General features: G+C 34.0%; 1 protein-coding gene across 2 annotated transcripts; it reads right to left on the bottom strand.

Moving 5' to 3' along the window:
• Positions 1–680: 680 nt before the first annotated feature.
• Positions 681–22,599, bottom strand: LOC100890683 (origin recognition complex subunit 4). Of its 2 annotated transcripts, none has more exons than XM_030972407.1 (12): positions 22,501–22,599; positions 21,401–21,657; positions 20,804–20,894; positions 19,766–19,927; positions 19,114–19,162; positions 18,239–18,387; positions 15,811–15,984; positions 15,219–15,305; positions 14,433–14,541; positions 13,083–13,178; positions 4,364–4,431; positions 681–2,697 (listed from the first exon to the last, which is right to left on the bottom strand). In XM_030972407.1, exons 2-12 carry the CDS (start codon positions 21,571–21,573, stop codon positions 2,503–2,505), a joined length of 1,353 nt encoding a protein of 450 aa, XP_030828267.1. In that variant the 5' UTR covers positions 21,574–21,657; positions 22,501–22,599; the 3' UTR covers positions 681–2,502. The 2 variants fall into 2 exon arrangements, with proteins under 2 accessions (XP_030828267.1, XP_030828269.1); XM_030972409.1 differs by having other exon boundaries at positions 21,401–21,652.
• Between the last annotated feature and the right edge of the window lie 283 nt (positions 22,600–22,882).

The raw sequence follows: 22,882 nt of genomic DNA, 5'->3' as shown, positions 1-22,882 counted from the left end.
TGCAAGGCAAAAAGGTCAACATTTCAGTCTAGTTACAAACAGGCATTGAATATGGTTTCTTTGAAAACTGAAATTTCTGACAGTTTATTTATTTCCTAGACGTCTACCCACTTCTTTTTCTTCACTTTCCCTTTGTATATATCTACATGTACTTTGTGCTTGTATTCTCTTTTCTTTCTTACCAGATTGCAAGAGGTCAGGCGGATTTATCAGCATACATGAAAAGAAAAGCCCAAAGGGAGAAATACATGAATAAGCATTATTCCATACATACTTTGACCATGCAGTTGCATTGATGAACGCATGGAATTCTTGATAACTCTATACCAATGCAAGCCTTGCAAGCCTTTTCACTTTCGCTCAAAGATTTTTCTTTTCTTGAGGCACTTCATGATCGTTTTGAAGCGCAATTTTTTTAGGGCTTCATATCACATACACTAATAATACATAGGGCCATGCATCTCAGATTTAACATTGGTAAACGATGCCTTTAAGATCTTGTCTTTCTCAACAACCATCATTCTTCATAGGTTGTCTAAGGCCTTTACTTAATGCTTTACTTACGTTCATAAGCATTCACACATGTATCATTTTAGTACATCCACTCTCCATTTAATGTCACACAAACTAGATCATCCATCATTAACCGTAAAGAGAAGAAAAAATAAACGCAGCACATATTCTTGTAACAAAAATATCAATTTTATTGAGGAATTCTTGTATAGGAATGCTTCTGATACAAATATAAGAAATTCTTGTACAATAAAACAAAAGCAGGAAAGATAAAGCAAGATCTTAAAGACTTATGAAAAATCAACCTTCAATAATTGCAATAGCCTTGATCAAAATGTGTGAATAATGCCACAAATGTATAACATAATCAGAAGTTCTATATAAGTATAATTTGAATTGGTCTTACACAAAGTTACCTATGCTACACACAGCAATTAATGGGTATACAGGACTACATGCTTTCATTCATAGCAGTCGGGTAAAAGAAAGAAGAAAAAAAAAACATTTAAACAAACCATACACACATATGTGGCATGAACATTTGAGCAAACATATTTTAAATATGAGGTCATTAGAGGAGCAATCATTTTCAGGGGATATTTCTTTTGTGATATGCTTCCAAACTGACATATATGAATTAGAAAGTTCTCGAAACTATTTGTTCACCTGTACCAGAACTAAACCTTCTCTTTAACTGAATGTTTTGTCATTAGAAATGCTGAAGCAATGTTTATACATCTAGTATATGCTGAAGCTTTTCATTACGGTATGCTCTCTTGGCAATATTTATAATATTCAAGGTTTACACCCCAAAAAGACATCAATCAAAAACATTTCTTAATATCTCGCTAGTTCTTTTTTTCTTCTTCTTCTTCACACTAGTGGAAAATGATTAAAAATTCACACCAAGACTAGAAGATACTCTACTAGCATAGCCTATTACTTTTCATTTAAAGTTATTTGATACTTTCAGAGATTTTGCAAGTGGAATTCTCATACATATGGAATTTTTTGTGGACACCATGTATAAACAAATAATTTTATTCTCTTTAAATCATCCTGGCAAAAAGAAAGAGGTGATTTATTTCTCTGTCTTTTTTACTATCTTCCTTGAAAAATGTTATATAGTATAAAAGTATACAAACATATAGAAAAATAAATAAACATAATTTTGATATCAAACTCACATTCTGTCCTTCCCAAAATAAATTTTATTCAATTCAAAAGTATTTCATTACCCAGTACACTGGGTTTAAATCAATGAATAGTTCATTCATGACAGCACAGGTAACTGTTTATTTGTACCTTCTTCACCTTGGAAAATTCATAAATAAACACCACGGAGCAAGACATAGCCCAGTCTTACATCTTTATGCCACAAGTTTTAGGGTATTAGCTCCTCCACACATCTATTTTAATGAGAACTGCGACAACAACAAAGTACTGATGTTCTCTATGGACGACGGAATGGAGTTCAAGGACCCTGCTAGCTGTGCTCTACAGGCTTCATCAGCTCTAAGCCTTCTAGACACCTACCGGTAGGCTTTCTTGTGTCAATCTTGAAGTTCAATGGGACACAAGGAAAACAAGTGGAATGCTTTTGTAGGAGTTCAGAAATGATGAAATGATCTTGGCCAACTTGTAGGAGCTCACCGGAACAAAATGGTTTTGGGTTCATTTATTCTGCTAGCTGTACTCAGCAGGTTTAACAGGCTTTACAGTAACCAGATACCTGAGATTGTCTTTGCCCCATTTTGTTCAGCTCACTTGAAACAAGCTAGATGCTACGGCATAAGGAGTTTAAATACTCTTTTCCATGAAACTCTCATTGGATTCTTAGCCCAGTGTAGGGGCATACTTGGACAAGACAGACAAGAGCTTAAGGACTTTCTAGATGTGAAGATACATCAGCCTCCTGGCACCGATTTCAACAGAAACAAGGCGAATGCTTTTGTATAATGATTTCAGACACTCTTTTCTGCGAAACTTTCACGAAGCCATCGGATTCTTAGCCCAGTGTAGGAGCTCACTTGGACAAGATGGGTAAGAGCTCAGAGACTCTGCTAGCTGTGAAGAGGTGACCAGTATACTCATCGCTCTGTATTCCTTCTGAGTCCTGGTAGATGATGCCGTGCTGTGCTCTGCTGGCTTCACCAGCTCCAAGGCAACAAGATGCTCAAATGCCTGAAATACAGAATTACAACAAACAAACAAATGCAACATCACATCAAAACGACCTTCTAACGTGAATGCATAAAGATGCAAACAGATGTATGAATGAGAGGTTTCAAGACCATTAGATTTGGCTATATTAGGTTTACCAGTACCAGAATTGAACATTTTAAGATTACCACACAGGATATGGACCCATCAGGAAAAGCCAGGTGATTAAAAAACATAACAATTAATAATTTGGTAAGTCTAGATCATAAAAATCACCAGGAATGAAAAGGAAAATGCATCTTGACAACACCTTACACATAATACATCATCTACGCAAAATTGAAAACAAAGCAATAAATATCAGATGATAAGATACTTTCTTTTGACTTACATGGGAGACTAATTGATATCTGAGATTACATGCTCCCAATACTCAATATTCATTTTTTCACAAAGATCATCCAAAATGTACCCTTTAGATTATTATGAGGGAAAAGACTAACTACAAACACACCCGGGGTCTTGGTACCTACATGAAAGAAAAATTTAATCAATTTCGATCTTCATTAATCAAGATAGCATCTAGAAGACTTGGGTTTAATTTTTGGAGTAGTGTACATTGTTTTATACAAGAGATTGAAGAGAACCTAGTACACATAAAGACATGTAACTCTTAGTATTAATTAAGCAATGGCATATGGAAGCTGTTTCTTTTGATTGTTGAAACATAAGTTTAAGGCATTCATTTAATACAACAAATGCTCTATATGTGTACACCAGTTGCATGATTGAGACAAAAGTTCTCGTGTTCTACAATAACAGAGAAATCTTCTCTTACTTGCACACTATCCTATCATGTTATGACAAACAAGAAATGTAACAATGCAATACTAAAGCCGTGCAAATTTGATATGAGATGGTATTAAAAAATATTGCTGTTGATAACTGATTTTCATGACATGACATAGAATCCTACCCTTAATCTCTTCATAGAAGGAGGCATAATTTGAATTGTTGTCATCAACTTTTATGGTAATACCAGAAGCCTTAACACATGAAAAAATTCTCCAATCTTTGTCTTCCTCAGAAAGATGGAAAATCATTAAAAATATTTATAGATCTGGTTTTATATCTTTTCAGACAAAAATATAACCGAATAGAAAACATATTGGAGAAGAAAAAAAAATCAATAATAGCTGACAAGCCCAACAAAAATGATGAATTACAAAGAGGGATGTTGATGCATAATGTATTTGATTCTTTAAGCCCACTGCACACTACTATTCGACTGTGATCCAATTTTTAAAAGAATTTGAAATGGCATTTACTCTGCACAGTCAAACATATAAACTCTTGATGATTGATGTTTGTAGAGTCAAAGAGATAATAAAACCTCATAATGAGGGTAAAGGCAAAATCATCTGCAAATCATAATGACTTCCTACCTCTTCTGTGATTGTCTATGATCTGTAGCCGATTTTGCATTTTTTCTGACTAGAAGAATCACATGCCCTAAAATTGTCAATTTGTAGTTGTCCTACCACTATTCAGAACCTCAATCAAAATTAAGATAACTGTCTAAATTTATATATCTAATCATCTAATGTATCTGCAATTTTTGTTGTTGAAATTTGGAACACAGTAGGATTGTAGAATAGGCATTGGGCTTTAAAATACATGTACATACCTTCAAAACAACAGATTTGTCAAACTGCTGGACAGTATGGGATTTCTTCTGAATAAACTTCTGGTATTCTGACAAAAAAGAGAAGGAAATTATATGAACTATATCATATCACAACAATAAGGCCTAAAATAAAAACTTGTTGTATTGCCCTTTGTGACCGACCCCAAAATCTGAAAATCTACGGTTGGCATTTTTTTTTTTTTTTTTTTTTTAAACCGTTTTTAGATTTTTTTTATTAATGATTGAAAAAAATATGTATTTTGTTTGTTTAGATGGGATATAAATCACTTGTGCAAACCATGAATAATTATGAGGTGAAAATGATATCAATGGAATGATGACGCTGAAACACATGTATTAAAGCATTAAAGACTGAGAAACATCAGCTAAAAGAGGGCGGAAAAAAAAAGGAAAACTAGATGGAATTTTGACTGCGCGCAGTCGAAAATGATGCCTCCGCCATAGAGCAATTTAAACAAGTTTGGAGTTTAAATCTCCAGTGGTTCTTGAGATATCATGATAACAATCTCAATGTATGGAATTTCATAAGTTGACCTCTGTGACCCTTGACCTTTGAACTACGTGCTCCAAAATCTAATCAGATTGTCTTCCTATGGTGATACACACTATCATTAAGTTTGAAGTTTAAATCTCCAGTGGTTCTTGAGATATTATGATATGGTGATACATACTATCATTAAGTTTGAAGTGAAAATTCTCCAGTGGTTCTTGAGATATCGCGATAACGATCTCAATGTATGGAATTTCATAAGTTGACCTCTGTGACCCTTGACCTTTGACCTACGTGCTCCAAAATCTAATCAGATTGTCTTCCTATGGTGATACACACTATCATTAAGTTTGAAGTTTAAATCTCCAGTGGTTCTTGAGATATCATGATAACAATCTCAATGTATGGAATTTCATAAGTTGACCTCTATGACCCTTGACCTTTGAACTACGTGCTCCAAAATCTAATCAGATTGTCTTCCTATGGTGATACACACTATCATTAAGTTTGAAGTTTAAATCTCCAGTGGTTCTTGAGATATTATGATATGGTGATACATACTATCATTAAGTTTGAAGTGAAAATTCTCCAGTGGTTCTTGAGATATCGCGATAACGATCTCAATGTATGGAATTTCATAAGTTGACCTCTGTGACCCTTGACCTTTGACCTACGTGCTCCAAAATCTAATCAGATTGTCTTCCTATGGTGATACACACTATCATTAAGTTTGAAGTTTAAATCTCCAGTGGTTCTTGAGATATCAATGATAACAATCTCAATGTATGGAATTTCATAAGTTGACCTCTATGACCCTTGACCTTTGACCTACGTGCTCCAAAATCTAATCAGATTGTTTTCCTATAGTGATACACACTATCACTAAGTTTGAAGTTTAAATCTCCAGTGGTTCTTGAGATATCATGATAACAATCTCAATGTATGGAATTTCATAAGTTGACCTCTGTGACCCTTGACCTTTGACATACGTGCTCCAAAATCTAATCAGATCGTCTTCCTATGGTGATACATACTATCCTTAAGTTTGAAGTTTAAATCTCAAATGGTTCTTGAGATATCGCGCTAACAAACTCAATACAAGGAATTTCATAAGTTGACCTCTGTGACCTGTGACCTTTGACCTACGTACTCCAAAATCTAATCAGATCGTCTTCCTAGATAGAGAGAGACTGGAGAAGCACATTACAATTTTTCTCTCTGATCTTTCACCATATTTCTCTTCATTGCTATGTGATATTTTGTGAAATGGTGTAAATTTGTTGGAATACATCCCTCCGGAAGACTTTGGAACAAAATGTGATACCATTTGGAGTGAAATCAGTATGTTATATAAATATCAAAGATTCGATCTTCATATCATCCTAAACTGTACTGTACCATGTACTGATTTTGATGTGAGCCTGAGACTTCAATTTTATCTTGTCAGCAATTCGTGTAGTTCAGTTGGTGTAGTTCAGCGAACTCCAGTCTACAGATTTAGAGACAAAGTTCTTCATTCATCCTATTGTCCTGCCTCAATAGTAATAGTAAGACTTTCAAATCTACCTTAGATATACTCCCATTGTCCAGCATGATGGGCGAACCTCCTACTACAACAAGAGCCCGATCTACTTCGATGAAGGAGAACACTGTTCTCATAGAAGAGGTCATCAAAGACATAATGCACAACAAAAACTTTTTGTCACTTGTACAAGATTCCATTGACAAGAAGATCAGCCGCTTGCAGGAAACAATTGAAATACAAGAAGCTGATATAATGGATCTGCAGACCAGAAATACCGCCAAGGATAAGGAAATAGATGACCTGAAAAAGAAGGTTAACGAGCATACTGATCGTCTAAAAGCAGTCAGTGTGAACATCAATGCACAGGAACAATATTCCCGCCGTAATTGCTTACGATTTTTTGGCTGCCCAGAGAGAAAGGGTGAAAGCACAGACAGCATTGTTATGAAAATGGTCAATGACATCCTCAAAGTCAACTTAACAGTCGATGACATCGAAAGAAGCCACAGAGTTGGTATGCCAGGTGAACCCCTTCCAGAGCCTGCTCCCGGCGCCATCGAAGACCCAACAGCACCTACCAAAACCTACCGCGGTATCATCGTGAAATTCAAGTCATACAGGAAGCGCCAGGAGATTATACTCAACCGACGAAAACTGAAAGGTCGCAAGCGAGCAATAGTAGAAGACTTGACTGCCAAAAATCAAAAGCTCCTAGCGATGGCAAAAGGACATCCCCATGTTGAAGCTGCTTGGAGCAATGACGGGAGAATAATTGCTCTACTGAGTGGTAAGGACCATAAGAAAAAACTCATCAGAAACGAGGATGACCTGAAATCTCTGCCAAATGAATAGTGAAATGTTAAATCTGAACTAAACAATCTTCTGGAGGGAAAAACTTCCCTTTTTATCGTTCGATAACAAACTTTGACAAAGTGAACGCTTATTTTTATTTGTACTATTTGTATATAATTCTGTTTTACATATATTTATATATATATATTCATTGCTTGGAATTTTCAATCAATGTAGTATTTGTTTATGCTTAACTGTTTTGTTAAGTTGTTTTTGTATTTCCGTATAATAAATTTGACTTTTATGACTATAATGAAAGAATATAAATATATCAATTCTTCCCACATTCGTTCTTTTGCATGTTGCATGTATTTTTACATGTATTTCCATCTATGCTTCAGGTGCGGAATAGTTTGTAATACTTATTTTTGTAGAGTTGCGCTCTCTTCTTCTTTCTTTATTGCTACGATCAAAATGTGTAATCTTATAAGTAAGAATGAACTTTCGTATGAACAACCCACTTAACGATCTTGATCCTGATCTGCATGTCAATAACCCAGATTTTGCTTGTAACAGCTACACCCCTTTTGAATTTAATGAACATTTCCAGTCTTGTGCCGAATTCAGCATGATTCACTTAAATGCCAGAAGCCTTCATACAAATTTTGAGAACATTTCTAATTTTCTATCTATCATAAAGAACAGTTTTTCAGTTATAGCTATATCAGAAACATGGATATGTGGTTTACCAGTAATTCCATTTCATTTAGATGGATACAAGTTTGTCAACGTTGATAGAAAATCTGGTAGAGGCGGAGGTGTTGGTATTTTCATTAAAAATGACATTAATTTTCAAAGAAGAGAATCAATTACACACTCCGTAGAAAGTGATTCCACTTGTGAATATTTATGTGTAGATTTGTTTAGACAAGATAGAGATAGGCTGACGGTTGGTGTTTTTTATCGAAAGCCTAGCACAGATATTAAATCATTCATACATTTTTATTCTGAAACGCTTGAAAAACTTAGCACTGAAAAAAGAGAAATTATTATGACAGGTGATTTTAATATAGACTTACTGAAATCAACTGATGAAAATACAAACGATTTCCTAAACATTAATTTTTCATTTGGTCTTACTCCTGTCATCAAATATCCAACTCGTATTACTATGAATACTGCATCTCTCATTGATAACATTTTTATTAATACATTCGAAAGAAATCTGGAAAGTGGCAGTTTTTCTGTTGAGTTAACAGACCATTTACCTATTTTTCTTGTGTTGGATAAAACTAATTTGCTGACAAAGAGTCAGCATACTACAATTAATTTCAGACGTGCAGTAACAGATGATGGTGTAAAGAAATTACAAAGAGAACTGTACGAAGTGGATTGGTCTTCATTGTATTCGTGCAATAATGTTAATACTGCTTATGACTTGTTTTTAAGTAAGCTTTTAGTTTTATATGACAGAAATCTACCTCTATGTACTAGTAACAATAAGAAATCATGTATACGTAAACCTTGGATAACACCAGGACTTTTACGATATATCAAGAAAAAAAATAAGTTGTATAAGAAATTTCTTAATGATCGCTCACCCTCAAATCAAGCAAAGTATAAAACATATAGGAATAAAGTTAATAATATATTACATAAAGTGAAAAGGAAATATTTTTGTGATAAATTGAATCGAACCAAGCATGATATCAAGGGTACTTGGTCCGTCATAAACAAACTACTTTGTAAATCCAAACGTAATCCACCTCAGTATATTTTATGCAACGACAAAAGAATAGATGACTCACAATGTATAGCTAATGAATTCAATTCATATTTTATTAATTGCTGCACAAATATTTTAACTTCTTCTCAGGTTGTTGCACGAAATGATACATTTGAAGGATATTTAAATGATCCACTTTCGAAATCGTTATTTTTAAAGCCTATTACTGAATCTGAAATTCTTGAAATTACTAAATCGCTGAAGAAAAGTAACTCCTGTGGTTTTGACGGCATCAACAGTAATATTGTAAAAAAGATTATATACTCGATTGTAAAGCCTTTATGTTATATATTCAATTTATCTATAAGTACAGGTAATGTACCAGACAAACTTAAAATTGCTAAAATTGTACCAGTTTATAAGAAAAATGACTCTCATCTCTGCAAAAACTATAGACCTATTTCAATATTGCCATGCTTCTCAAAGATACTGGAAAAATGTATGTATAAACGTTTGTATTCATTCTTAATAGCTAACAGCATCTTAACAGACAGTCAATATGGATTTAGAAGTAACCACTCGACTTGTCATGCTCTTATAGATTTACAGGATAAAATTGTATCTTCAGTAAAAAATAACGATTTTGGAATAGGAGTATTTATAGATCTCTCAAAGGCGTTTGATATAGTTAATCACGATATTCTATTATGTAAACTACAGCATTATGGTGTACATGGCCTCCCACTCATATGGTTTAAAAACTATCTATGTAGTCGTTATCAATTTACCATATTCAATGATGCTTCTTCCAGTCATAGTTTAATTAAACACGGGGTTCCACAAGGTTCTATATTAGGTCCCCTATTATTTCTCATATACGTTAACGATATTGAAAAATCATCTACCAAATTTGACTTTATTATGTATGCAGACGATACCACTTTGTTCTTTACTCAGCCGGATTTAAAAGATATGCAAGAGAATATTAATGTTGAACTACATAACATATCTAAATGGTTTAAGGCCAATAAATTAATACTTAATCTGACTAAAACTTGTTTTATATCTTTCCATAATAAGCTGTCCAATGCGACTAAAACCTGCAATGATCTTACATTAAGTATCGATTCTACACCAATAACTAAATCTAAATCTATTTGTTTTCTTGGAGTCAATATAGATGAAAATTTGAAGTGGGATTCACATATTAACTATTTAAGTACCAAAATATCTAAATGCATTGGTATTATGTATAAATTAAGAAGCTGTCTTCCTGGTTCAGCCTTATTCTCACTGTATAACGCCTTAATATTATCACATATCTTATATTGTATAACTGTCTGGGGAAATTGTAGTAAAACCAAATTAGATGTCATTTTCAAATTACAAAAGAGGGCAATACGAATATGTACTGGTAGTCATTATCTTACTCATTCGGCTCCCCTTTTCCATAAATTGAATACTTTGAACATTTTCCATTTATACCAATATCATACTATCCTACTTGGATATTTTTACTTCAAGAGTATCCTCCCCAAAAATATTGTTAAAATGTTCACTATAAATAAAGAAATTCATTCCCATGGCACACGAAACAGCAGCTTATTTCATTTATGGAAAGTCGGGAAAACCTTTGTACAACGGTCAGTTCGATATAGTTTCCCAACAATCTGGAACTCACTTCCCAATTATATTTGTTCATGCATCTCTCTCTCTCTTTCTTTCTTTAAAAGAAAATTGAAACAATATTTTATTTCAAAATATGCTTAGTTTGCAACTCTTTGATATTTGAAAACATCCACTTGAAAAAGGAAGTAATTTAGGTTTTTAGGTTGTTGTTGTTGTTTTGTTTTGTTTTGTTGTTTTTTTTTTTTTGGGGGGGGGAATCGGGTAATTACTTGGATGCACTTTATATCTGTTGGCATCTACATGTAGGTATTTTGTATTTCATATTCTATGCATGTATATATTCATATCCATTGCTTGTTTCTTTTCCCTTTGTTGTACAAATTTGAAACTATTATTATGAAGCCTCCAAATCACTCTCTAGCAAATGGGGACTTTTTTTTTCACAAGGCCAATCTGGCTTTATTTTAAAGTTCTCATAATTCATTTTCTTACAATGTAATAGGCCTACTTATAATATTTATTGCTTTTTATTTCATGACTTGTAAATATGTATGTTTTTTGTCACGTACAACTGTCTGTACATTTTAGAAATGAATTGAATAAATGAACTGAACTGAAAAAAAAAAAAAAAAAAAAAAAAAATGGTGATAAATACTATTCCCGAGTCTTAAGTTTAAATCTTAAATGGTTCTTGAGATATTGTGATAACGGTCAAACGGGACGGACGTACGGACGTACGGACGGACAACCCGAAAACATGATGCCTCCGGCACCACCTTCGGTGGCGGAGGCATAAAAAAAAAAAACATTCAAATCCGAAAAATATCGGCCAAAAGAGGGCAACAAAAAAAAAGTTTAAAAAAAAAAAAACTTTTCCGACCGACCGACCCATGTTTTGGCACCCAAAGGGCAATACAACAAGTTTTTATTTTAGGCCTAATAATTATATAATATTGACTGGCCTTGAGGGGTATATCAGAAATATTGACCAAGCTCAGATCATATTGCCCCGAGTCGAAAGACGAGGGCAATATGGTCTTAGCGTGGTCAATATTTCTGATATCCCCCGAAAGTAAAGCCAGTCAATATTTTTATTGTTATCCAAATCAGACATCTAGAGCAAATACAGACATCCACCATGACAATCTCAAGAACTGAACAAACTTTGTCAAACCAACACTTTGCATCCAGTGCTTGACAAAATTTTCGATACACTACAAACAGTGTGTATTTGGTTTGATTATTACGTCACAATACAGTGCGCGCAAAGTGCGCAGGTTCTCGTACGCATAATATTAATAGATGCGCAATGAAAATGCGAGACCGTGGAAAATACCAAGGTATATTTTCACTCGTCTCTACACGCAAAGTCAATACGCGCAGGGAGACCAAGGAAAATACAAAGAATATACCCCTCCGTTCCCACTGCTAGTGAAAACTAGGGCAATACGGTTTTGTAAATGACCAGCTCAGATGTCTGATACGGGTAATAATAGTCAATATGGATGAACAAAAAGACACATTCCCTATTATTTCTGATAGAAACACTGGCAAATAATATATACATATTTACTGCTTTTCACCTCATTGCCTAAGGTGATCTCTAAACTGTACTATGCCCGAGACAAAGTCAAGGGGCACAGTTTTTTCATAGAGATATTCTATCTATATATGCCTGTTAAAGCTACTGTATATACAGTGCGTCCCAGAAAAAACGAAACCAAGAATTATCGATGTTTTATCATAACTTAATCACAATTATAATTGATAAATAACACATATTTGGAAAGCTTAGATCCTCCTCTTTCATTTAATGCAATTCATATAATGCATATTTCACGCATAAGTGATTAAAATGAATTTGAAGAGAGGATCACATTTCTAGAAAGTTGAGTTTCTGCCCTTTCATATGACACCTCAATCAGGAAAAATGAGCTAGGAATAACAAAGTTCTGTATGTTTAAGGTAGTGCTTGCATTTCCATAATTTTATCAAACAAATTTGTTCTCACTGGCTGCCTGCCTAAGCAACAAATGGAATTAACAAAAGACTTAACTCCGTTTCATTGACAATAAGCCGTAGATGAAAGACTTCTAGAAACTTATGTAATACCATTTTGCAATAGGTAAGATCTTTTATTCATGATTAGGTTTATATATTTTTCTTCATGTGCCACTTTTTGTATGATAAGATATTTTAAATGAAAATGGAAGAAAAATGTGCCCTTGTAAAATTTGTTTAGGTATTTTCTAATAAAGTGATACCCACAGCGTATGTTTTTGATCTGTTTTTGTGTATCATAAAATTCCCTAAAACATTTTGTTTCTGCATCTACAAAGTACAGTCAAACCTGTCTAGAAAGGCCACTGAACAGAAACACAAAAAGTGGCCACGTTAGACAGGTGGCGTATTTAGGCAGGTTCTTTATACACATTTCCTTCTAGAGGGAGGCAATAGGATGACCACTATAAACAGGTATTATTTCTTTATAGAGAGGTGGCCACTAAAACAGGTTAGACAGAAGGAAGCTACTCACCATTGTAAACCATCTCAAAGTTGAACGGATCTCCTTCATAGAGGTCTGTGAGGTGACGCATGGCAATGATAAGACACAGCTGTAGTACAGATACACCTACAACATAATCACAGGTTGAATCAGATATTAAAGGTAAGGCATCCCTTTTCACATGTGGTTCTTGAGGATTAATCAGATAGTTCGAATCAATGGATGATGCCAAGATGAATATACATGTATATCACTTATATGCATATACATAGGTAGGAAAATAAGATGTACAATTCATGATTTTCAGGAGCACTTCAAAACAGCGTCTACTCGTGCCATAGGGCAAAAATAGAACAATTATCGAAATGGAAAAAAGACAAAATGTAGAAATGTAAGAATAAAAGAAAACACCATTTAAGAACTTCCCTCTAAACATAGGAATTGGAAACTGACTATTGTGGAATAAATTAACGATTTGATCTCAAATGGGATTTTGAGCAGGTATAGAACAATATTTTGTGGCTAAATGGCTCCAAATGTAACAGGGCTGATCTGTAAAAAAAAATAGCAATGATTCTGTAACACGATCAATCTACCAATTGTTTCATTCCATGAAATCACCCTTCCATGAAAGCAATTGGTCAGATTACCTTTGTTGTAGATTTACAAATTTTACAATAGAATCAGAAGTTACATATTTATAAATCTTGACTATGAAAAGTTTACATTCATGACAATTCTCAGTCCTTGATAAATGAGACTTTATTAATGAGAGAATACACAACAAATTCAGTACATATGGTTAATCATTTATAAGAAAAATCACTGGGTTGTTTGTGTCAAAAAAATGTAAATGTTTATCTTCCTGTTAATTCTAAGGTTTCATTTGACGCAAGAAACCCTATATCAAAATCCCTTCCCACAGAATTTTTGTCCAATAACAACATCTTAGAAAACAGATGCCTTGTTCATCTCATATAAAGACCCTCAGACTTTAAAACATATGTAATCTATAAATATACAATATTTTCGAAAGATGTCACTTTCTAGTTTTGTAATGACTAATGAAAATGAGGAGAAATCAAAAAGGAAAAGTATAAAAGAAACAGGAAGGTTGACCAAGAAGAAGGAAAAGAAGAAGAGGAAAAACAAGAACAAGAACATGACAGAAGAGAGAGAGAGAGAGAGAGAGAGAGAGTGAGAGAACAAAGAGGAAATCACATGAAGAAAACAATTAATTATATAAAAATAGAGGGATGTAGATACAATATGAAAGGTAAATATTCAAAGGAGGGTCTAAACTGAATAAACTATGTCTTGTCAAATATCATAGTTATTAAAGCTTTTTCTTGTTTTGCACAATCATTATTGAAACCCTACCGTGTAACATAGCAGCCTTTGAATCAGTACTGTGTATCTTTCGACTCTCCAGTAGTTGATGACCCTCAAATGTAGGATGATCTGCACCGATTCTTGCAATTGGCAACAACTGAAAAGAAGAAAAAAAATGTGTTGTAGCTTAAATGACTCATCAGAGCTATTCAGGATGGTCTCTTATTCTAAAAGAGGTTAACAAAAATCATGCATGGGTGCTTTTTATATTTATATATTACACAAACTACAATATGCATTGCAGTTTTTCATTTGTTACCAAAGTATATTTTGATGTGCCTTGTGTACAAAAGAAATAATTATTTAATCAATACTATTCCAAAAGAAGGCATAAAATGAAATAAAAGAAAAAGACGGGTGCCTAAAATAAGAATCCGGCAGCAATCAGTAATTCACACACACAAACAAAAATTTGAACGTGGGTATCCTTAAGCAGTTGTATGAATGATGAAAATGTGTCCATCGTTGGAATTCATAATTCGTCAGATTCTACTGAATCCTCGCAGGGCTTCTAAATTTCTAAACATCCCTAATTAACACTATCCAATGTCATATTCGAAAAAATGCTTCCATCATCATCTAAATGGGAATAAATTATCATTCATTTGATATTACTTATTTCATATTTTCTTAACAGTGAGATAAATAAAAAACTGCCTTATTTTAAGTGCAATAAGAGTGTAAAGAGTTTATCTTTAGAGCTGAATATTGAACTGCCCACAGCATTGAATGTGTGTGTCAAGTACTTGTTATTGATGACTTTTGACCTCTTACCATTAGACTGTATAGACTCCTAACTGATTTGTCCAAGCTATAGGTCTTCTGCAGTATCTCGGTGATGGTGGCATCTTCTGTAAGCATCTGGTTAGAATAAAACATAACAAATATAAAAATGAACTGATTTAAAACTGGTTTCACCAGTAACAATGACAACAAAACTATGTGCACATGTACCTACACAGTTAGCCATAAAGGTAATCACACCTATAACAACAAAAAAAAAAAAAAAAAAAAAACCCTGATAAACACGGCCTAAATGACTATTTTGGAACTTATGTCACATGGAAAGAGTAAAACCATTAGCTAAAAGATATTACAGTTGAGGTCTGTCCCTCAAAATCAGCTGCCAATGAGTATTTCCATTGAGATGATAAAATTGATAAAAAAAGCTCCTTAGCACATATTGCTGAAGGTCCGACCTACAACAGTTAATTTTGTTTTTTTACAAATAAACCAGGTATAAACCATCTAACAAGCCCTTAAATGACACCTCATATACAATGGATATCATTCTTCGTCAAATCCGTTTCTCTCATCAGTAATAAGACAAAAGTCTGATGGGACTTCTTTTGTAAGTGTTACATACCTCAATGTGATTGTTCCATTCTTTGGCAAATGTTTTGTCCATGAAATTAGAGGGCAGCATAAGGGTTTTCCTGAAGACTTCGCAGTACTGGTCAAAGGTCAAGGTGTTAAAGACATGAATCTGTCGGTGAGAGAAGCGTGATTTGACCCTCTTCTCCAGCAGTTCCACAACGTCCTATGAACAGACATTAATACAAAAATGATATGTTAAGATATTTGGAACATATTTTAAGTGCATTAGTCATTCGTCATATCAAGTACTTTCCATTTGGGGCTGAAATAAATTGAGAGATTGTCTAATAGGACACAGATATCCCTCATACAGCATTATTAAACTTTTACAAAAAGTAGCTCTCCATAAATAATGATAAATATAGTATTCTGGTGGTACTTTATAATTACACCAAAATAAAGCTTTAATATACATATTATATAATAAATAAATGGGCTCAAAACTATTGTCGTGACGAGGGCCCTCATCTTAAAAAAGAGTTGTGATTGATTACAACATCAAGTTAAAGGTAATACAAAGTGTTGGTATGGGTTCATGAATTTGGTTCAAATGAACATATTGGAAGCATATGCGATCCTACAATATTCAGTGATTGTTGTCGCGTTTGAAATTGAGTCTTAAATTATGATATTGTAAATAATAAACTCTTTGTGTTGTATAGCTCGCTCTCAAAGTCAAGATATTAATTCAGCTATAAAACAATGTTTATTGACTAAGATCGACCGATAAGCTATCATATGGAAATTACATATCACAACTACATATTCTGAGATTTTCATTGTCGCAGTTGCCGTTGAACAGCCGTAGGCGCTATTTGAAATTTATCAAAATTTACCAGGAGCAACGGTAAATTTTTATATTCAATTTTTCTCAAAAGCAGAAGTCTTTTAGGGGCTAAATTTTCTAGTGCTTATAATACATTCACAGGGGAATCCGAATATATCAAAATTGACAAGAATTACTATCCACCCGATATTTTCAAAATTTCCCAAAACTTTGTATTACCTTTAAATGAAAAGATGTGCTTTTAGTTTTGATTCATAACAATTAGTAAAAGATGGTGAATTTCTAACGGTAAGTTTTTCCACACCAAAGTGACCATACAAATGCTCAATCTCCCAATGTTATTCTTTTTTTGTGTGATGGGGTTTGGAATATTCTTGGGAGCTGTGCAGGTTGTGAGTATGTTTATTAAACTTCAGTTGTAATAGTTCTACCATATACCTAGGGGATTGACCACTTAGTACTTATAGATAGTCAACAGAAACTTGAATGGTATTCTTTGGCATACTGGTTGCCAGTGCAGATCTATCAAGAGAGAGATGAGAATTTGGAACAACAACAAATTAGTCTTGCACAAGAGTTTCGGACCTGCTGTAGTCGCCCTATTTGGGAGTCAGAGAGTCAATTCAATAACCCATTACAGTAGACTAACTTACTAGTGATGCAAGCATGAAAAATTGTTTTAGTACTGTCCTGATCAAAATACTCTTGAATACGTCGGAGGTTATATGGTATGTTGAATACCCATGTTTGTAATTTGTGCTTCCATATAAAGTGCTACTGATTTCTAGCACTGAGTGATGTTTTTATGACAGAACTTCTGACAGATTCCCCACTGAAATTAAGTTTGGATACTTCTTTAGAAGTGCCAATAAGCAACTATTTTGTTTTCCTATCATTTAGCATCAGTTTATTTGAAGCATTCATCCACCAATATAATCAACACATGCTTCTATTGCTTAAATTCTTTGCTCTTGAGCAAGTACATTAGACCTGAAAGACAAATAAATGTGTGTGTCTGCATAGCAGTGGCATTATATTCAAGGGAATTCATGTTGTATAATAGTAATGAGGCTGCCTGCGATAGAGACTGATATAAATTGCAAATTATTTGTAATCAACTACAACTCTTTTATAAGACGAGGATAAGAACTCAGCTTTATCCTTTAGGCTTATTTACAAGCAATTACTACTTTATTTCTAAGCACCCACTTAAAGTTACATTGCCTCAGATTCTGAAGCAAAATCCTGGATTCAGCTCATGCTGCGATCATAATTATAAACCTTTAGGTCAGTCAGGAATCCCATGACTTTCACAAGCCAATCGCCTGTCTGATTATCAAGATATTTACGATTGGAAGTGGAAACTTCATTTTTTGTTTCCCTAACATTTTTTATAACACTACAGTCTATTGGGAAAAATGAGTACCGGTATGGTAAAACCGGTCACTCAAAGATTAAAACTTTTTTGAGGCACTTCATGATCATTTTGAAGTGCAATGTTTTTAGGGTTTCAATATTACACCGTATCACAGACACTGATAACACATAGGGCCATGCATCTCAGATTTAACATTGTTAAATGATGCTTTCAAAGGAAAGCAATGAGAAAGAAGCCTTGACTACATCCTACCAGTCTGCAGGTGACTCCAATGACTGTGATGGGTGTCTGGGCTGACTGGCAGATATCAAAGAGATTGTAGAGGAGAGTCTGATTCTTATGATGGGCATACAGATCAAACTCATCCACGATGAACAGAATGGACTGGGCTCCACTGGAATCTGATGGATTAAAGTACATTTTAAATTTCAGGATGATCAGAGAGAGAGAGAGAGAGAGAGAGGGGAGAGAGAGGGGGAGAGAAAGAGAGACAGAGACAGAAAGAGACAGAGAGAGAGAAAGAGAGGGAGAGAGAGAGTTTGTGGTGGCATTTAGGAATTTTATCTTTTATGCTATTATATTTTTTTTCTCTCACAAAAACACCTTTGAATCACACAGAATAAAAGCTGTTCATGAGTGCTAATGACTTACTGAAGTAGTCGGTAAATAACTAATGAATATTTATTATCAGATTTGGTAAGACAATTAATAAACCTATCATTAAAAGAAACAATTTCACAAAATTGTAATTGAATTCCAAAGACAGATGCTCGTTGACATTTGTAGTTATGATGTAAGAGGAATAAAAGTCAAGACTGCTATATCTTTTAGTTTTTCTTGTTCCCAAATGCACGTTTATGCCAGCTTTTACACAATATTAATATCTTTTCCAGAGGCTGCCGTTTCATCTAACATAACTAACATTGCCAGTAATGAGACTGGAGAGGTGAAATCTGAAGTATAGACGTTTTTCTTCATGAACCAAATTGGTTACCTTATTCACTCTTCTATCTATAAAGGGATTTAATCGTACAACATTAAATCATTCCTTTTTCAAATAAAGATTAGTCAAATTACCTCACTTTAAGAGTAAATTACAAAATAATCAAATAATCAATTAATCTCACCCTTCTTTAAAGACTCCAGCAGAAATGCTAGATTTTCAGAAAAGGAACCCTGTGAATATGAATGTAGAAACACAATTTTGATTAACTGCAAAATATAGAAGGAACAAAATTCCCCCCAAACACCACTGTTTCTACAACACAAATAAATACAATTTGAGGAGTCCTCTCATATCATATCATTCAGGCTATCGGCCATTTTATAACCATTGTGGTGGATTTTAAAATCTCCTTCGATCAATTGTACATCAAATTGTAGTGTTGGAATTTAGATTTGTCCTTTTTTCGTACGTAGATGACTTTTGTAAATTTCCACAAAGGTGCCGCTGAAAGGTTTGCTAACAAAAAATAGTTCCATGATTCGATAGTATATTGCAATGGTTATTTTGAGGAAGAATTGATATTTTGACATTTAAAGTTCGTTCAAAAGAGCAGCCAATAGACAAGATTTTATGAATTTATAGTACATTTTTGCTTTAATTCAGATGGTTTCTGTAGTAAAACCAAGAGTGGATGGATATTTCGATTAGAGTACATGTTGTTGTGCTAGTTGTACAGGCACTCTGGTATATGCCTAACCTAGCAGCATACATTGCATGCACACAGTTCATTGCGTAGAGTCTGTGATGATTGAGCATTCATTCCTGCAACTTACAAAGACTTTCTCTTCTGCAACATTCTCGAGCTTGAGTTGTCTTGTGATCTCCTGGATAGCGATCCTATCATCCGTCTGGAGCAGACCATTCAGACGCACCTGAAGCAGGTTGGTGGAGACCTTACGATTCTTCACCAGTTCAGCCAGGACATGCTTCAGCAGCTGTAAAGCAAGATCGGATATCAAAGTTGAAACCATATTATATTGAGAGTTTAACTTTTGCTCTCAATACAAAAATCTTTACCTCTGATATTTTTAGTGTTTCAGCTCCAGCCTTCTTCAGTGACCCGACTTGACCTTTCTGATGTAATGGGAAATAATCAAATTATCTGGAATTCTCAATTTTCATGACACCATTTCACAACTTTCAGTATTTTTTAGGTAACAAATCCACTGTGAATTTTTCATACCAATAAAAAAATTGATTAAAGTGACTCGGTAACATCGTTGAAAGTTGAATTGTAATAATATAGTTGGGAGAATTAAGGAATCGATCAGATCAGTTTTTCCCACTTTGTATCATTAATAATGGTCCGTTTTCACTCAGATTTTTAGATTATCTTTAATTGTACATCGAGCATTGAAGTCACTTCCTTAGCACCACTATCTCTCATCTGAACGATGTTACCAAGTCCCAATAAGGGTAGAACAGTATTTGGTGAAAAGTAGTCAATGTTTATGTGTTTTTACAGATTTCTTCCCAATTGTTGTTGATTTATTTCTTTTTCTTGCCAAATACACTTGTCACAGACAAAACCCAAGGAGTACACTTGCAAAATTATCAAATAAAAGCCTAAAATTAAGCCAAAGAATCACTACTACAGATATATTAGCTTTTGGGTTTTCATGCTTCCACAAGTCTTACTCTTTAATTTCAATACAATATCCCAAAATGTGTAGTTAAACCCAAGTCAAAGAAAGGACCCAAATCCAGACAACCAAGTCCAGTATTTGAATGATCAAAATGTTACCTAAATATCTAAAGTGCATCATTTGTTTGACCATGAGTAAGCATTCAATATATCTTCCAAGCCTTACCATTGACTTTCCACTTCCACGAGGACCAATAACCAGGGCTGAGTTGCTCTCACCTTGAGTAGCACAGCGCTCTATGATATCCATCAAATGCCTGCATGGAGTAGACAGAAAAAAACAATTACTATCAGTTAATGATCTATCAGTGGTTTTATTGTAACACAAGCATGCATGCTTAACAATATCAAATCATATCAAAGGACACTAGATTTTTATGAGAAAGGCATGTCCTGTTGTAAGAATGCATCTCATTTCTTTTAGATACACAATCTGAACTATATTTATATCTTATCTTATAACCAATATAGATCTTAGATTACCATTATGTATATCTTGCATGTAAAAATCAGGGTATCTTAATTATTGCACATTCCACATAATTACTGCCAGCCGTTAAATAATTTTTTGTTTTTTAAGATTTACCACAATACATGTGAACGAGACAAGAGACCAGGGAATAATTTTTTAGATACACAAGTTCATCGACATCCCATTAACTTTTCTTCAAATTTCATACACTTTTCAAAGAGATGTAGGCAAGCTTGTCCTAGATGGTTTCATGAAAAGCTACCCAGCCTTTTTTACTGCTTGAAGTCTTACCTTCTCTGATCCTGCAGATGTGGAAGACTGGCTGGTAGTTCAGAACCACACATCCTGTTCCTCAAGATTCTCTGCAACTCAAAATAAACTTCATCTTCAGCTCCTGATAGGGAGGACGATGGATTCGGTTTGATGCCAGCAACACTCTTCCTCCCTTTGCTCTTTGATGGCATCTTGAAAACAATGAGTTTGGAACTTGGAAGACGTGTATTTTTACTGGTATCGGCTCGCTGAAAAACTTTCTCTCAGATTCTAACCTGTAAAAAAATGAAAATAAGGAAACATCTTTGCTTAAAATAAAATGAAGATTCCCTTCATTTGGTGGGAATTGAGGAATGAAAGAAAAAAATATAAAAATATAAATGAGGAATGAAAGAAACCCTAAAACTTAAAAAAATGAATAAAAGTAAAGAGATTTAGGCATTAAAAATACAACAATCAGTCAAGGATTTGTGGATTAAAGTAGTTTAAGTCTAGTGACTTTCGAACTCCAGGGAGCTCCGGCACGCATCAGCGTCGAGCTCACTGGAGTTGGTGACTTTCAATTTCATGAAATATTATCATTCACAAATAAACCTAGATCTACATCAAGATAAAAGAGAAAAAATGTTTGATGTTGGTCAGACATATATATGTACAACATAGGACACTAGTATTAACATACTCTTCTGAAAAGTGGTATCAACTCTTTTGAAATCCCATGGTTAAAAAATCAATCATAATTTGTTTTAAAGATATGAAATCAGTAGGGACTAGGGGCTCTGCTCTGCTCTGGTCCGAGAATGAGGATCGTCTGCATAAACGAGGATATCCTTGTAAACGCAGACAAATCGCAAATATACGATATCGAAGAAATGTCATACCTTAGAAATGTAGAGGATTACAGTCGTCTGCAGAAAATAGAAGTTCTTTGAAAGTCCCCTACGGCCTACTAGCTACCTGACTACAAACACAAAATTGGACGTATGGGACAGTACTCTCAACATCTCTTCGCGAGTCGTTCAGTTGGATCCTTATTTCCTCTAATCATGGCCTTATTTAGCACTGCAAGATATTTTATCGCTACAATTAAAAAAAGTCTATAATTCTCTTTAACTTACCTCACGCTCAAGCTATCTTTTCACTCAGTGCAGAAGTCAGATGCAGAGTGAAACAGTCAGCTCAGAAAAAACAAAACACATGTCCTAGTGGCCTTTATTCAGGAACTTCTTATATTATTTCTTTTATTTCTGGTTGTTTATTTGTGAGGACCCCACTTTCATTCTAATTTATTCATTATAAAGTCTTTATTAATTAATTCATATTACTCGATCATTTTATTAGTGAGTATTTGCCTATTTGTATATTGCTTTAATTTCTTTTTTGTTTGTACATAATTAAATAATATATTATTGGTACAAATATGATTGATGGTATTCTTCAATACCTTGGTCATGGGTGACATGAGAATAAATGTCATTGTCATTGTCAATCACTAAGATA

This window comes from Strongylocentrotus purpuratus, unplaced genomic scaffold (assembly GCF_000002235.5).
Source record: "Strongylocentrotus purpuratus isolate Spur 01 unplaced genomic scaffold, Spur_5.0 spur5_scaffold_6, whole genome shotgun sequence".
Classification (NCBI taxonomy): Eukaryota; Metazoa; Echinodermata; class Echinoidea; order Camarodonta; family Strongylocentrotidae; genus Strongylocentrotus; species Strongylocentrotus purpuratus.
The sequence above is the reverse complement of the archived record's forward strand: the minus strand, read 5'-3'. Positions and strand labels throughout refer to the sequence as shown.

Excerpts from the sequence above, each read along its gene's own strand:
- LOC100890683 (XM_030972407.1), bottom strand. The coding sequence starts at position 21,573 with ATGCCATCAAAGAGCAAAGGGAGGAAGAGTGTTGCTGGCATCAAACCG. Across the intron at positions 13,179-14,432 it reads AAAGGCTGCTATGTTACACG|GTGTATCTGTACTACAGCTG; the intron begins GTAGGGTTTCAA and ends ATTATGTTGTAG. Across the intron at positions 4,432-13,082 it reads CTTTGAGATGGTTTACAATG|AATACCAGAAGTTTATTCAG; the intron begins GTGAGTAGCTTC and ends CTTTTTTGTCAG.